Consider the following 13,982-nt stretch of genomic DNA (forward strand, 5'->3'; position numbering starts at 1 on the left):
TATAATGTTTCTAAATATATTTGATAACCTATTTTTAGGGGAATTCAGCATAGGTAAAACTTTAAACATTTTGCATTCTACATTATATTCTATCACACAATATTTAGTATATTTAGTTATTAGTTCCATATTTAGCTTAACTGTTAGTCTATTTTAGTGTCAGTTGTCCATTCTAAATTTGACACGTTAACCTACTATATATATATATCTGAATTAATTCAATCATAGAGAGAAAGCACAGGGATAATAGGAACATAATATGAAAAATAATATTTAGAAAAAAAGTTTGACAATTTCTATAACCTAGATATATAAATCACATTAATTATAAATAAGAGAATATATATGAGCTTCAAAAAGAGTCCCCCCCATCATCAGTGAGTTACATCTATATAAGATATTGAAAGGTATCTTTGAAGTTTGTCCGAAGATAAAACTCCAAAAATTTCATTTTGTTCTTTCGTTTTTAACCTTATTTTGAGTGATTGCTTTTATTCTGCAGATACCTAAATATGTAGGATTTCAGTGTTTCATCATGTAGTTGAGGCAAAGAGGTGTTGTGCTGCTTTTGGTAAAAGCATTATTATCACTGTTTACATACAGGGGAGCAGAGCCCTAATGTTTCATTAATGCAAAGGATGTCTGACATGTTGTCAAGGTGGTTTGAAGAAGCAAGTGAAGTCGCACAGAGCAACAGAGGAAGAGGAAGATCTCGATCTAGAGGTGACTATACTTTTAACACACTACAGTCTTCAATATGAAATATCAATGGGGTTGTTATGTAATAGGAAGTGCAATTTAATCGAATTTTTTGGGTTGCAAACCTTTTGAAATCCATTCTCATGATGGACTCTGTTATGCATTTCGTTTGTATCAAATAAATAACTAGCAACATAGTTCTTTGTTACTAAATTGATTGGCTGTTTTTCTTCAAAGGTGGGACTAGTAGGTCAGATGTCTCTGCTGCTGCTGGTGCCCTTGCAAGTACTGAAACAGAGGCTGCAATGGAAGTGGATGGTCCAGAACAGCTTCAGTCATCATCCTCTACAATGTCAGCACAAGCTCCTTCAACATCCTCCTCAACAGAAAGCCCCCCTTCTACTTCCTTACTGTCATCTCCTGACAGTGAACAAAGGCCTTCCTTGGAAACCTCCGTACCTCCTACACTCCATCAGTCTGGTATGCCTTAACTAAGTTTCATCCTTGGAACACTTTAGGTATCTCACCTATACAGGTTTGTTCGATGTGTGGTATAACTGAAATGTGGATTGAATATACCAATATTCGACTAAGTTTTATATGTGGCTGTAAAGGAGTACAGGTTTCCAAAGAGGGGCAGTTCACGTGAAACAACTAATCCTTTAATAGTAAATACTAATTATTTCACTTGTTCCTTTACTAGATGCCTCTGCCAGATTGGAGTTTGGCTGTAACTCACTACAACACAGTCATCAGTTGTGACCTGCCCCCAAAAGGCATAAAGTATTGTAATAGGGCTAGTTTTTTGCACCATTGCACTAAGACTCTTCTCCAGCCTTATAAAACATCTTGGATGTTAGAGGAATCAAGCCTACATTGCATCTTTTCCCCAACAGTTTTGGTTGGGGATTTGCCCTGATGTTATTCTAGCCATTGTTATTTTGTGTATAACCTTTTTTGCACAGGTAATGTTTTGAATCTGAAGTAACTCCATTTTATAACTTGAAGTGTGACATTGCCCATGAAGGTGGTTCTACTACACAATAGGAAAAGTGGAAATATTGGGTCCAAAGAGCTATTTTAGGCATGCTTTATTGGTTGTTGTGTTTTTTTACATTGAACATCAGAACCTAATGACATTACAAATTCTTTTTGCAAGTCACCTCATTTCCTAAAGCAGTTTGGTTTGTAGCATGGGGCTTACTGTTCTAGAGACATAAAAAGTCCCATTGGGTATATGATTAGATATTCTTTGTATCCTAGCTGTTGCTAAAATTTGTATAGTTACGTAATGTTAAGTAACAAACCAGATATCTGTTCCTTGGACTTCCTTGTACCAGGCTTTTCTCCGTACTAGACAGGCCCTTTTTCTGCCAGGTGTTCCAGCAGCTCTGCAAAGTAGTCATGTGTTCTGGTGGCCCTGGCCAACTTGTGAGGGAAAGGAGCTCTTTAACTCCCACTCGTCAGTTGATCGGGGGAAGCCCCCCCCATCAGCTGAAGAGTGGGGGTTAAAAGAGCTCCTTTCTGCTTGGCAAGCTGTGGGAAAGGAGCTCTTTAATCCTCGCTCTTCAGCTGGTCAGAGGAAGCCCCAAACAGGTTTTAAACTTCAGCTGAGAGGAGGGGGATTTTCCCCCTGCCAGCTGAAGCCTCCCTTCCTCCCTCCCTCCCTCCCTCCCTTTCTCTTTCCTTCTTTCCATGTCTTTTTTCCTTCTTTCCCTGCCTTCTTTCTGCCTTTCTTTCCCTGTCCTTCCTTCCTTCCTTCCTTCCTTCCTTTCTCTTTCTTTCTCCCGGTGTGTGTGTGTGTGTGTGGCAGCGCCATGCGTGGTGATGTCACTTCCCTGGAGCTAATGCAACAGGGACACCACCTCCTGCCAGGAGTTGCCCTGGTGAGAGTTCCCCCACCTCTTCCCCAGAAAAAAAGCCCTAGATATTCAAATCCTGTATAGATAAAACACAGGAACCAAAGTAGATCTGTTTGTCACCATTTAGATCTGAAACATCCTGTACACAGAACATGGAATGATGGTGTTACATAAGGAATTTGTGCTGGGAGCCCCTCCTTTCAGTTTGGCGTAGCTTCCTTTCTTCACCTCTGTGTATGTGCACCATTTCTTACTTGAGTGGAGTATCTGTGATCCGGATCAGAGTCATGGATTGTAGAATGTAATTAAATAATGGCATCTCCACTAGACAGAGAGGGACAGTTATATAGCATAGGAAAGTAAGCATGACAAGGAAGAAGAGGTGAAGGCCACAATTTATGGCTAGATGGAAGTACCAGGGAGAATAGTAGTGGGCTCTGTTTAATTTATACAGCTTTGCATGTAATGGTCTAGTTTTTACTGCCAGTATAATTTTACTGTTACTGTAATTGTGTATTGGATCATTTAAAACAGCACAATCTAATTTATGCTAATTGAATGGCATAATATAAGCTATCCAAATGTAAGTTGTCTTCAGGGCAGCAAGGCAGGATAGAATTAAAGAAAAAACATTTCATACATAGAAATAATGTTTGCGTAGGAAAAATGTCAAATGGATACAACTGTATACATGTACGAAAACTGCACAAATGTGTCTTGCTTCAATGATGTGTATTTGGAAATTGCTGCATGTTGACTATTTTTTGGGTAGAAAAAAATGTCCTGTATGAAGTAGTCCTTAGAGCCATCGAATTAATGAATGAAACTGAAGACCATCTGAGAGCCATTTAATGTGGCATAAAAGTATCTACTAGGTGTTGAGATGTACACCAAGCTTCGTTGTAATCTGTCCCAAATACTTTCTGGTTAAATGTTAAGTGGCTCTCAGGGTCAAACTAAATGTGATGGTGTCCTCTTGGCTGTCATGAGGACACTGCCACCATTTTAAAGTAATTTCAGAGATGCTGTGAGAGTCTCATTTTGATTGGGCCTGCTGCACTCTTGTTTCCCCTCCTTACACACCTTTTCAAGTGCTGAAACAGCTGTGTGGAAGAGCTGCGACTGTTTTGGCACTTGATAAAGTGTGGGGGACAAGAGCACCCCAATCCGTCGTACTGTGACCTCGATCAGGAATAGGCCCTCATGGCATTTTAAATGACTTAAAAAAAATTATTGGTGAGTACATACAATGTTATTCAATACATAAATTCCCCATCTTATCTAAATTATATCAGCCCCCACCCTTTCCCCCCTCCTTACTGACTTCCAACAGCTTTCCAACCCCAAACCCCTCTTATTACTCAAATTACTCTTAACCATAATTTTTCTAAATCCTATATATCACTTATTTCCTATATATCACTATATATCACCTATATCACTTGTATCACCTATATATCACTTATTTATAGCATGTTCAAATTCTTCTATATCTCCAATTTTCTAATATATCAATCTACATTTCACTGTTTAAACTATCTATTTTTTAATACAATCTCCTTATTACTAATATTAGCTTAGATAAATTAATAGCTAAGTTTCCCCATTAATGGTAAAGTTACTTCTCTCTCCCCTTTATAAAGTCACATATTAATAATTCTCAAACTGCCACAATCCTCCTTTCACATCCCATTTTTTTCTAGATATTGTTTCAATTTCTCCCAGTCTGCAATATATTCTCCTGGATCAAGATCTTTAAGTTTTCTTGTCATTTTGTCCATCTCAGCTATGTACAGCAATGACTTTTAAATGGTGGCATTGTTCTTGTGGTGGCCGCAGAGTTGCCATTACGTTTAATTTGGACCTCAGTATACTTTGAGAGTGAAAGGGGATAGGCTGGATCAAGATTAATGGATGTAGGAGCCATATTAAGGATTGTGCTCCAGTAGCTCTGTATATATTCTTCATCCTCCAGTCAGCTTTTCCAGTAAGTGTAGTTGCTGACTCCAGTTCCAGAAGTTAGAGCATTTTATATAGAGTGGATAAGTGCCCTGTCAGAGCTCAGTTTTGCAGGGGCTGAAGGGAGAGCCATTTAGCCCAGGCTATAAGGCAAAAATATGTAATTTCATCATTTCGAAGATACTAGGAGTCTTACCCGCTACCATCCTTTATTGCTTCCATCAGTTTGCTCACATGTTACCTGGACAGGGTAAAAAAACACATGGCTGGAATCAGGAGCTGGGTTCAAAAAGCTTCTTAAGCTCATTTCTCATGGAATGTTGGACTTTTCCCCTTTGATCAGAAGACTTCCTTGTGTCACAAACTGCTTTAGAAATGGCTTCCCTTGATTGCTGAAGTTGCTCGTCTTGTAGCCTAAGGGGCTGTTTCTTGAAGAAAAACTAGCCTAAACCCCCGTTTTGTTTACCGAACTAATATCATGCTGGTTGGAACTCTGACCAAGTCGGTCCATATTTTTTCAAGAAAAAAGTTTGAAGTCAAATGTTAAATAGTTTAAATTGTTATTTCTGTTCTAGTACATAAACTTTAAATAGTTGATATGGAACAGTTTGCCTGTCTTTAAATCTAAACACACTCATACTTAAAGCAGTCTTTTTACCGTTTACAATATACTTTCTTAGCTATAATATGGAGTTACTCCGGATGGACACCAGATTTGTGGATGAGAGACTCCTACAAAGTTAATGCAAAAACGTTGTCTTTTTGAGGAGACAGTAGTTACTATGTACTCAAAGCGCCTTTATTAACAAAAGGGACACTTACAATTTAGGCAAGGGAATTATCTCTGCCAGGGTACATATCATGGATTATCTCAAAGTTGTGGTGTGGTTTTACATAAAGTGACTGACAGGGTGCAATTACTATTTAACTTACCCTGTTTGCAAAGTGTTGTGTCACTGGGACATTCTGGCAATTTCCTTTTCTCAGGTCCTGTATGATGGGTTCAACCTTTGCCCCCAAGATGTTCCACTGTCCTCGTCTTAAATACGTAGCTTCAGTAGTAGTAAATAGGGCTCCAGGGGTGATCTGAAAGTGTTTGCACAAAAGAGTCTGGGATTTTAGTGGAATCCTGACCTCCTACTGTAGCGACTGCACCATATGCTGTAACATTCTAGAGTGGTCCTAACCGTCAGAAGCAGGTTTTTAGGGAGTTCAAAGGACAATAGATGGAAGGAAGAGAGAGGAAAACTGTTTCTTGAATGGAGTTCTGCTTGTGATAGTCTGAATCCAAACTATTGTTATTCACTGTGTTGTGGCTGTTACAGCCAAACTTCTCTTTGGGACTTGCAGCCCAAACAGCAAACCTTGTTAAGGATTTAAACCAGTTTAATTACCCTGTTTACTGAAGTCTTGCCATTTCAGCTTAAATGAGTTGTCATTCAGATATAGTGTTATTTCAGATAATAAAATTATTAGACACTGTGCATAGGTCTCTCATTTAACAGTAAATATAAGCAAACTATATATGCCTGCATTAGCCAGACACCAGTTGAGCTTCCCTAACAAAGAAGAGATTAAAGAAAATTCATCAACGTTTTTTAAAAATTAAGAAAGTCACATTTTTTCTACATCTGAATGTGTACTCCCTGTTTTAATCATTTCTCATTCTCAGTCCATACCTCCTAGAAACAATGTTTTTTGTTGATCCTTTTTATCGGATCAGCAAGATTTGATCAGTTCAGCAAAATTAAAACAAATCATGTCACATTATTAAGCTCTATATGGTACAATGTTAGCTTGGTACAGAAGATATACTGCTGCTTTTCAATTGTCTTCCACCACAGTCTGTTTCTTGCTTACCTTTTAAAGGCTACATTATCACCTCCAAAGTATTTCTTACATCATTTGTGTGCCTCAGGACTACTCTGAGATAAGCTGCTCTTTTTGCACAAATTCAGATATTTTTGCTCATTAAATATGAATTGTAAGTGTGATTGGGAGGGGTGAAAATCTTTTAAAACCTAACAGAAACTTTGATGGCAGCAGTCACTTTTCTGAGAACAGGGCTGGTCAGGCTTTTGGTTCTCTTGATTCCTACATGAATTGACATGTTATGGGAAGGAACCACCCATTAAATCAGATCTGTTGTAAAACTTCATATGTGTCATTACCATCTTAGCTTCTTTTTTTTAATTTCCTTCACTTAATTGCTTCAGTGTTTGGGGGATAGGTAGAGACACTAAGCATGAATAATGAGCTTCATGTTTCATATAATTTTTAAAAGGATACATTCAAGCAAAGCATGCTTTATTTTCATGCATATCATTTACTGAATATTAGTGGTCTGCTTTTTAAAGAGAAATATGCTGCTTTTATTCCTCTACTCAATATCTATTACCTCGCTCTTTAGTCTTTATGTTCTTTTTATCCTATGTTCTATGCCTGTTTCTTTTTACACCCTTTTTTTCCTGTCTGTCAGAATTAATGGCGCCTGAGTTAGCTATACTCCGTAGGGGCCTGCAGCGGCTGAGGCTTAAGAAGGCTGAACAGCAGAGACAGCGAGAGATAGCTGAGGGTTCAGCACAACAGTCCTCCAGCTCTGATCAGTCTTCCCCTAAGGGCTCCTCACAGGACCCTCAGCCTACAGGTTGTCGTTTGTCAAGGTTTATAAAGCAGCTGGTATAGTTACTTAGTTTGTGCTGCTATTGTTTGCTCAAATGCTTCCCATCAAGAACGAAATGGCAAATGCAGTTGCTGCTTGACTGTTCTTTGCATTTGGTGCTGTTTATCATTACTCTGTTACAGAGGTACTAATAACTGGCTGCATCATTCCTTATTTCCTTAACATTTTTGTTTTCTGTAGTCTATATACAAATAAAATGTGATCAATAAGAGGAACTGCTCCAGTATATACAGAGTTGTAGGATTAAGGGCCATTTATTCCAAGCTAGTACACTGAGGAATAATTACATTGAAATCATTTCCTATAATGGGGTTTTCTTGCTTTACCCATATAGGTAGTTTTTCCAGAGAAGGTGAACAACATCACCTGTAATGAAGGGGGCTGTCTTAAGTGGCCCTCTCAGACCAAGCAGATTCTTTCCTCCAAACGGAGAAGTGCATGATTTATTTTAAATCTGTGTTTGGGCCACTTCATGGTAATGTTACATCATAGAAAAACATGTATAAATATTTATATTAAACGTGGTTAGCCTAAAATATTTTGATGTGCTTCTATGGGGATGAAGGATCTTGGTTTCTTCATACGTTTTGTTATGACTCACAACCCCTAATTTAGAACAGGCAGCATGGTTGTAGAAGACTCCATTTTGAGGGCCATAAAGCAAAATGCTGTTGGTCTGTGATCAAAGTAATAAACTCTTTTCACTTTAAATTATATTTTCACATAACTGGCTAGCTAATAAACTTTATCTAAAATGTTACAGGTGGGTATATTGTGGGGGTGGAGACATGGAATGTTGTGAGTTTACTTCCAGAGAGAACCTGGAAGTGACGTCATGTCTTTCTAGAAATCACTATAACCTCTATGGTAAAGCCACAGGTTAAAACCGTAAGAGTTTCCAGCAATTCTTAAAGAGCACTAATATCACATGAGTTTCCCCTGACGGCCCTGGTTTTTTTAGTATTATTTTCCTCTACTGCCGCTTGGAGAGGCAGCAGGAAATAGGAGCTGAGGGTAGGAGATTCTCCACCCCCTAGTGAGGGTTTGTCAGTAGGTCGTCATAAGAGGAAGTCTATAGTATCTTGTAGTTATTTTATAATGTTTGGTGTTGCTAACTCTTTTAGATAGGCATATTAAGAGATTGCAAAGCAACAACTGCCTGTTCATGAATTTAAGAAACAAAAGTCCACCTCATTGCTGTAACCCTTCATCTCAGAAACAAGCCACAAGGCCAATATCTTACTTTGCCCCAGGATGTAAAATTTATATGCATTGGTGTGCTTAAGCAAGATTTCAGGTCTCACACATGAGAAACAGGACTTAATGTGTAAAATCCTGTGCCAGTAGGTTCTGTTTAGCTCAGTGTCTGCTTCAAAAGGGGTGGGTAGATTGCACAAGCTATACATACTTTAAGGTGAAGGTTCTACATCATTAAGAAAGAAAGTTATGAGGGTTACCAGGTCCCTAGCATCCTATACCTGGGCAGGCATAAGTTGAGGAGCAGGACCTGATGATGTCAGATTGAATAGCAGTTTAAGGGGGAAGAATTTCAATATATAATATTTGCATAATATTATAATATAATATTAGAGTCTCGATATATAATATTTGCAAATGTTTACCACAAACTATTCACCACAAACCATTTTTTAAAAAGTTAGCCATGTCTTAAACAGAAGATAGTCGAGCTGTAAGTTCCAGCTTATGGCCTCCCACCTCCAGTTTACATGTGCATTATTTTCCGCAAGCAGGCATGCACAGTGACCCATCCCCAATCTTCATAAGTAACCTATATGAAGTCTAGATTAAGACCTGTTTCTATTTAGACTTTATCCATTGAATAGGAGTATACATAGACTATTCCACTTTGATGCCAATAAGTCATTGAAAGCTAAGCACTCTGAAATATTATTTAATTTAGGTGGTCCGTCTGACAATGAGACCTTTACAGTATGTGGGATAGTTAGTTTTACTGTATGTGGAATAGTTAGTTTTACTGTAAAGGTCTCATTGTGCGTTGTCAGTTCTGAACATTGCAAGTGTTCTTCCCCTTTGAATGAGGCAATATGCCTATCAATTAACATTCTGAGATTACAGTGTTGTATATAATTAATCTGCTAAGCAAGCAAAAGTGCAACCCAAGGAACTTTATGAATGAGTGAAAACATTTCCATGTGCACATAGGGCTTGCCAATTTCCACCACCACCCCTTAGCTACATCCCTCTGTATGCCATATCATAAGATCCCTGATGCTCATGAACAGGTTTTCAAGGGCGGTAGTTAATACAGTAGAAAGGGGGACAGGAAAAGCCCCAGTACATGTACACAGTGCTTAGATGTTTGGATACTAGAGGCTAAATATTATTGTTTACCTTACAGTCAGAAAATTGTTTTTTAAGATATGACCAGAACCTCTTTATATATTAGTTTAAATTGAAATATTACAAAAATCTCTAGCTCAGAGGTTAAACAAATGAAACACACGTACTATAATGGAATTGAGTTTAAGTCTCCAATTTATAGTTGTCCATTCATGCCTTCCAAATCATGACCCTATTATTGGCACTTGCTTTTCCCTAAAGAAAAGTGCAGGTTGGAATGGCGCAACAGCAGGATTTTCCCTGTTCAACATCTATTAACTCACACAGCTTTATCTGACAGTAACTATCAGGGCAGGGTATGGAGAGAAGGTGTCAGGCTACTGAGTTTAATCTACTCTCCATTTTCATCTTCTCTTTACTCTTCTATCGATGATAGTCCTATCAATTCTTTCCTCTATCTTCACTGATTTCTTTAGGCTCCTATTCCATCTAGAATTTTCTGGATCAACTTTGTTGCCCTCTTTATACCTCTTAATCCTTGCATCTTATGTTACAATCACATTAGTATGTGATTGTTTTCAGAACTGTATGCAATTTGCAAAATGAGTTTAAATTATCAGTCTAGTGTCATTGGGTGAACAGCCCAAAACATTTAGAAACGCTTTTTCTCTTTTGAATTGTTAACTGGTTAGCAGCTCTGGTGCATATACAGGATGCTGGTATGTTGTAGAAAGTATCTGTATGGTTGGGGTGGAGGGGGTCAGTGCCTGTTTCTTTGTTGAATCATGGAGGGTTCAACAGCCTAGAATCAGATCAGTTGATTTTATAGCCCACACCCATGTTACCTGAGGCTATTGGAGGAGAATCATACCACCAATCTACTATAACTGTTCAGGATCTTTGCCCTAGTACATAACAGATTTATTTATTTATTTTGTTTCTACTGCACTTTTCTCCCCAAGTCAGGGCCCAAAGTAGCTTATATAGTTCTCCTCTCCATTTAATTGTTTGTAAGATCTTTTTGTTTGTAAGATCTTTATGAATTGGTTACCTTGCATACATATCAGAACAGAATACCCAGCACTGTGGGCACTGTGAGCTCCTGTTGCCTATTGTAAAAGTATTTACATTTATGCGTTGTGTTCAGGTTGTTGTATTCTGTGAAATACAAGAATTGTTCACACTTGTCTACTCACTAGAGCTCCTCAAAGCAGGACAACTAGGTTAGTTTATTTTTATAAACAATAGACTACCATGATTTTCAAAAAGGTAAATGAATCTATTCATGGAATGGTATCCATTTGATTTTGAAGAAATGTTATATGCATTTCTAAAGCTAATTTCTTCTCTTCCCTGTATTACTGGTATTTTAGGTCTTTTCCAGAGACCTCACATGTAAACATTTACCTTTGTATAGCAGGGTTTGAGTCCAGTAGTACCTTAAAGACCAGCAAGATGTCCAGGGTATAAACTTTCGAGCTTTCAGACTTATACCCTGGACATATTTTTGGTCTTTAGGATGCTACTGGACTCAAATCTGGCTGTTCTATTGCAGACCAACACAGCTACCCACTAGAAGCTACCATTGTGTAGGCTCCTCAGTCGATTGTACTACAGCAAGAGCTGTATAGCTGTGAAAATATTAGTAAGAGAAAACAATTTGCTTTCACAATTATAATCTACCTACATAATGTGATATGATCACACTTAAACTCTTTATTTTCAGATGATGAAAAGATGAGCCCACGGCCAGGAACAGGTGAACCTGTTTTAAGTTTACATTACAGTACAGAAGGAACAACTACAAGCACAATAAAACTGGACTTCACTGATGAGTGGTAAGACCTCTTTCTTTAACATATGCCATGACTTTGGACACTGAAAATTTTTAGCTTGTTTTATCTTTATAGCCGTCTCATATCATACTGTAGTAATGATCTGATTAGGAAGGAGATAGCACATTAAAATAATGGAAGGAGCATATGGTGCATTCACTTTTTAGAAAATATATCTGCTCCATAAATAAGATCTTTAAAATACTGAAAGGAACATGTAAAAGTTAAAGGGGAATCTTCATCTTTTTTTAATGTTCTAATATACTTTCTTTTTGTAAGTTTGGAGAAAGTACTTTTTAACCATCATATAATGATCTTATGGAGTTTACTACCACAGGATGCAGCAATGGCCCCTAGCTTAGATGATTCAAAAGGGGATTAAACACGTTCGTGGGTGTAATTACATCTTTCAAATGCCCAGTAATTCCTCACCATCTTTAATATTAGTATGCTTATATATTTAGAGTCAGTGATAGCCCCTCTCTTTTGTCATCCATTTGTGATTATAAAATGGCAAATTCTGAAGTCATACGTTGTATTGAAGAAATGTGTAAAATCAAATTGCTATTATGATCCCACTGTAAACATGTACCTTTGTATAAACTGTTGTGGTCTGTAAATAGATTTGCAAATTGGATAAAATAAAAATTTAAAAAAACATTTGTGGTCTACCATTATGCCTCAATGGAGCCTCCATGTTCAGAGATAGCATGCATAATACCAGGGGCAGGGAAGCATCAGAGGGAAGCTTTGTTTCTATGCCCTGCTTGGAGGTATTCTGTTTGACTATTTTGGATAATGGTATACTGAACTAAATGGAATTTAGGTGTAATCTAGCATGGCTGCTCTTGTGATAAGAGAAGCAGGATGTAATCTGAAATTGTTATTTTGACGAAAGTGTGCAGTATATCTTTTTTCCTATCTTACATCATTTTAAAAATAGCAAAAATCAGCGAACACTATCAGCTTGTAGAAACTCTCAACACTAAATGCAAACATTATTTAGAGAATTTATATGCTACCTCTCCAGAGACCTGCTCAGGTCTGGCTTACAAATAAACACGATATCATTAAATCATTAAAAATACATAAATTAACAATACTACAAACAAGCCATTATAAACCGGCCAGCGGCATAAAAACAGCGTAAAACAACCATTGAACAGCTTTAAAAGACCCATAAAACAATTCTTAGACTAGAAACAGACCATAAAACAACTGAAAAAGGTGAAACATCTTAATTAAAAGCCTGCGTAAAAATAAATGTTTTCGTCTATCACCTAAAAGGCCACAAGGCAGGTGTCAAGCAAGCTTCAAGAGGGATGGAATCCCAAAGGCATTCGATCACTGAAAAAGCTCAGTGTCTAGTCACCACCTGCCTCACCTTTGCAGATGCAGGGGGAGAGGCACAGAGAGCTGGTCTTTGGAGATGGGTGCTGGAAAGTACAGCAGAAGGCAGTCTCACAGGTAGCCCAAAGTACCTTAAACTGTTTAGGCCCTTAAAGGTAAGAACTAGCACTGTGTTTCAAATCTGAAAACAAACAGGCACCTAGTTCAGATCTTTCAATATGAAGGTGATATGATGCCTTTTCCAACTCCAAACAGTATCTTGGCTGCCACATTTTGGACCAGCTGACTTTCTAGACAGTTAGCAAAGGCAAGCACATTACATTAATCTAACCTGGATATGATTAGAACATGGATTGCTGTTTATTTTATTTACTTAACTAGTATACCGCCTCTCCACCATATTTAGTGCTCAAGATGGTTTGCAGCATACATACATGCTGTAGCCAAATCAAGTTTTTTCAGGAATGGCCATTGTGGTATATTGGCGGAAGCTGATACAAGGTGCTACATGCCATGGAGGAGACCTAAGCTTCCAGCCGCATCCTTTCCAAGCTATGAAACTGCTCCAGAGTGAGTGCAGTCCCCTCCAGCACAGGCTGACTCAGTTTTCTAGTGGCTTCATCACTGACCAGCCTCACTTCAATATTGTCTTCGCTGAGCTTCAGGATATTGGGCCTTGTGAATCCCCTTACCTTCTCTAAGTGCCTGTCAGGGCTTCCATAGATCTATTTAAGTTGACAGGGAGAAATAGAGCTAGGTGTCATCAGCCTATTGGTGGCACCTCACTCTAAACTTCTGAACAATATCTCCTAGTGGTTTCAGACAGAAAGGAACCTCATGTCATAAATGCTGCAAGGCCAAGCAGCAGTCCCCAACATGTACTGTGATTTTATAAATATGAGTGGATAGAATTAGGTAGCTTTTGCAAAAGGTTTCTTAAAATTTGTCCTAAAATGTCTTTCAGCTGGCTTTTTCCAAATAATATCAACAAAAGTTAAAGATGATTAAAAGTGGTAGTAAAATTATCCTGTTTCTGTCTTTCTCATGCTGCACATGCTTGTCTTTTTACATGGTCTTGTTGGTAGGAGCAGCACAGCTTCAAGTTCCAGGGGGAGCGGAAGTCATAGCAAGCCTGAAGGTCAGGAAGAATCCCTAAGAACCCAGAGCTCAGAGGCACCAACACCAGAGAGTGAAGAATCAAGTAAGATGGGAAGTTATAACTATAGCAAAGCACATATTCTGCCTTTACACCTTTGAACTTTACAACATTTC

At 38.1% G+C, this 13,982-nt stretch overlaps 1 protein-coding gene across 7 annotated transcripts in view; it reads left to right on the forward strand.

Annotated features, from left to right (window-relative positions):
• Positions 1-13,982, forward strand: part of DCAF6 (DDB1 and CUL4 associated factor 6) — a 66,805-nt gene that overhangs the window by 31,297 nt on the left and 21,526 nt on the right. For 6 of the 7 annotated variants that reach the window (XM_054973467.1, XM_054973468.1, XM_054973470.1 and 3 more), the window contains exons 9-13: positions 604-723; positions 937-1,179; positions 7,000-7,167; positions 11,252-11,363; positions 13,796-13,911. In XM_054973467.1, coding sequence (XP_054829442.1) covers positions 604-723; positions 937-1,179; positions 7,000-7,167; positions 11,252-11,363; positions 13,796-13,911 — 759 coding nt within the window. The remainder of the gene's footprint in view (positions 1-603; positions 724-936; positions 1,180-6,999; positions 7,168-11,251; positions 11,364-13,795; positions 13,912-13,982) is intronic. The other variant, XM_054973471.1, reaches the window with a different exon arrangement.

Source organism: Eublepharis macularius, chromosome 3 (genome assembly GCF_028583425.1).
Source record: "Eublepharis macularius isolate TG4126 chromosome 3, MPM_Emac_v1.0, whole genome shotgun sequence".
NCBI classification, from domain to species: domain Eukaryota; kingdom Metazoa; phylum Chordata; class Lepidosauria; order Squamata; family Eublepharidae; genus Eublepharis; species Eublepharis macularius.